The sequence below is a fragment of the Tupaia chinensis genome, unplaced genomic scaffold, assembly GCF_000334495.1.
Source record: "Tupaia chinensis unplaced genomic scaffold, TupChi_1.0 Scaffold149184_1, whole genome shotgun sequence".
Taxonomy (NCBI): Eukaryota; Metazoa; Chordata; class Mammalia; order Scandentia; family Tupaiidae; genus Tupaia; species Tupaia belangeri.
This window is the reverse complement of record NW_006209032.1, coordinates 1,479,900-1,482,626: the sequence shown is the minus strand read 5'-3', so window position 1 is coordinate 1,482,626 and position 2,727 is coordinate 1,479,900. Positions and strand designations below refer to the sequence as shown.

General features: G+C 67.4%; 1 protein-coding gene across 1 annotated transcript in view; it reads right to left on the bottom strand.

Moving 5' to 3' along the window:
- Positions 1–2,727, bottom strand: part of COL7A1 (collagen type VII alpha 1 chain) — a 31,390-nt gene that overhangs the window by 7,666 nt on the left and 20,997 nt on the right. Inside the window, exons 81-94 of the mRNA XM_027769288.1 lie at positions 2,687–2,706; positions 2,315–2,350; positions 2,155–2,190; positions 1,969–2,013; positions 1,785–1,817; positions 1,649–1,711; positions 1,511–1,546; positions 1,344–1,424; positions 1,185–1,253; positions 1,045–1,080; positions 938–976; positions 754–798; positions 627–671; positions 37–72 (exon numbers count right to left, since the gene is read on the bottom strand). Coding sequence (XP_027625089.1) covers positions 37–72; positions 627–671; positions 754–798; positions 938–976; positions 1,045–1,080; positions 1,185–1,253; positions 1,344–1,424; positions 1,511–1,546; positions 1,649–1,711; positions 1,785–1,817; positions 1,969–2,013; positions 2,155–2,190; positions 2,315–2,350; positions 2,687–2,706 — 620 coding nt within the window. The remainder of the gene's footprint in view (positions 1–36; positions 73–626; positions 672–753; positions 799–937; positions 977–1,044; positions 1,081–1,184; positions 1,254–1,343; positions 1,425–1,510; positions 1,547–1,648; positions 1,712–1,784; positions 1,818–1,968; positions 2,014–2,154; positions 2,191–2,314; positions 2,351–2,686; positions 2,707–2,727) is intronic.

The window sequence follows — 2,727 nt, the reverse complement described above, 5'->3', positions numbered from 1 at the left end:
GACCCTGACCCCAGCAGGGGCCCCCTGTACGTGTACCTTGTAACCTCTGAGTCCCGGAGCGCCTTTCTGACCCTGAAAACCAAAGGAATCGGCCTTGTACGAAGCAGAGGCGGGAGCACAGGAAATTCAGACGTGTGATGGGGACGGCTCCCAGGAGCCCAGGCACGCCCATGCACTCGTGGGGCCCTGAGGGCAGCTCCAGCGTGCACACAGAGGGGTCAGGCGTGATCACGTGCACCTGGAGCTCCCACACGAGCCCTGACACGTGGGACCATGGATTTGAGTGCGGACACAGGGGAGCTCAGACGTGACCACGAATGTGGACTCAGGGAGAAGGGGCGAGGGAGGGAGGGTTACAAATACAGGGCCCACGCAAGACCCCACGAGAGCGTGGGTGTGACCAGGACCTGAGAGTGTGGACAAGAGCCCACGCGTGCATGCTCAGAGAGGGGCGAGAGCCAAGGTGGGGTCCCCCCGCCCTCGGAGGCTGTGACCCCCATGTGCCCCAAGCAGGGGGCACATGCAGATGCTGGAACACGGCTGGGCTCAGGGCTCAGGTGTGCACAGGCCCAGGAACCCAATCACACTCCTCGAGCCAGCGTGGGCTGCCCAGACCCCAGACTCACATCTTCCCCGGGGTCTCCAGGCTCCCCGGCACGACCAGCTTCTCCCTGCACAGAAGGGGCTTTGCGTCAGTCTAGCTGCCCAGCCCTCCCACACTGCCCAGTGCTCAGCCCAGCATCAGGCCCTCACCTTCTCGCCCCGTGGCCCTGGCAGGCCTCGGTCACCCTTGGCTCCCTGTGTGACAAAGGAGAGGGCCACACAGATGTTAGTCACAGACGAGACTCAGGGAGGGGCAGGAGGCCAGGGGCGGATGTGGGCAGGGGTGGAGAGGGGCTAGGGTTGAAGGTCACCTGCTCAGAAGGCCCACACTCACCGGCTCACCCACCAGGTCTCCAGCATGGCCGGGGGCTCCCTGAGGGGAGAGGGGTCAGTGGGGCTCCTTGGCCCCCCACTCGCCCCCACTCCAGGTCTCACACTCACCTTCTCTCCCTTTGCTCCAGGGGGCCCGACCACAGCCTGTGGGGAGAGCCCAGTGAGAAGCCTGGCCGCACCCCTCCCGCTCCCACCCTGGGATTCCGAAGCTGAGGTTGGGGGTGCAGGGGGGTCAGGGCAAAGATCACCTGTCCAGGAGCCCCCATGGGTCCAGGTTCTCCTTTAGGTCCGACAGGGCCGGGCAGGCCTGGTGACCCCTGCAGCAGAGTGGCATGAGGAACCCGTCCTTCCCTACCCTACCCCACCGCGCCTCCCCATGTCCAGCCAGCTCCCCCCCGAGCACGCACCGGCACCCCAGGGCCACCTCTATCTCCGTCCTTTCCGCTGGTACCATCACGACCTGGGGCTCCCGGCTTGCCGGTCTCCCCCTAGGGGAGGAGCTCCGTCAGGGGCCTGCCTGCTGACCCCAGATCCCTGGAGCCCTGGAGCGCAGCCCCTGACCCCCAGGACTCACCACTTGCCCAGGCAAACCTGGCGACCCCTGTGGACCCTGAGGGGAACAAGTCAGGTGTGAGGGCCACGCAGGGAGAGGGGGACGTGGAGAACACGGACCCGAGGGAGGGCCTGGTGTCCCGCAGCCCGACGCACTCACCACGAGGCCCGAAGGGCCAGGGGGGCCAGGCAATCCCACGGCTCCGGTCGGTCCCGGCAGGCCCTGGGAGGAAACACGCGGGCAGTGCTGGCCCACCGGTCCCCTGTGCCCTGAGCCCACGAGCAGGACCACTCACCCGTCCTGGGGGTCCTGTCTCTCCAGGCTCCCCCTGCAAAAGGACCCAGAGACCGCCTGAGCAGAGCCCACGTGCAAGGGCCCCCAGGGCTCAGCCTCATTGCCAGAAACGATGCCCGGAGGTGGCAAGGTCAGATGGACGTGCACGAGGCCGGGGCGCCGCCTCCTCCCGCGCCCACACTCACCTTCAGGCCCGAAGGTCCCTGGGGTCCCGCAGGGCCAGCAAGACCCTAGAGAGAAGCATCGAGGGCAGGGACAGGGGTCAGTGTCCCTGTCTGGGCTCAGACAGTAACAGACAAGGCCTGGCTCGTGGCTGACTAATGCCTCCCATCCCTCCCAGAACCCCGCTAGGCAGTGCTCCCGTCACTCACCGGGGCACCAGGCGGTCCGGGGTCTCCATGGCCACCCTGGTGGGGTACGAGAGTCAGGGAGGAGAGCCAGCCACGCCCCACCAGGGAGGCTAAGGCAGTCCTGCTCAGAGCAGTTGGACATAGGATGGGACAGGAGAGGTGAGGGTCCTGGGGTACTCACCGCTGGGCCAGGGGCCCCCCTCGGACCCTGCAGACCCTGCACAGAGAAGGGGCTGGTGAGCCTCCCTCTGGGCCTCCCTGGGCCAGCTCCCACCCTCCGGGGTTGCCTCGGGACCCCTTCCACAGCCCAGCCCTCCCAGGCCGACGACCACGCGTCCGTGGACTGCCCCTCCTACACAGCACGCTGGCGGGCACACACGTGCACAAACGCATGCACACGCACACACACTCACATGCATAGAGCAGGCCTCTCATGGCACCACACACCTGTGCCCACACCCGGACACGCAGGCACAGCCACCCCGCTCCCCGGGACTCGCGCACACACATGGCAGCCAGCACAGAGGGGCCAGGGCGGGCCGCCCCCACTCACAGGCTTCCCTTCGGGGCCCGGCACACCACGCCCCCCCGGCA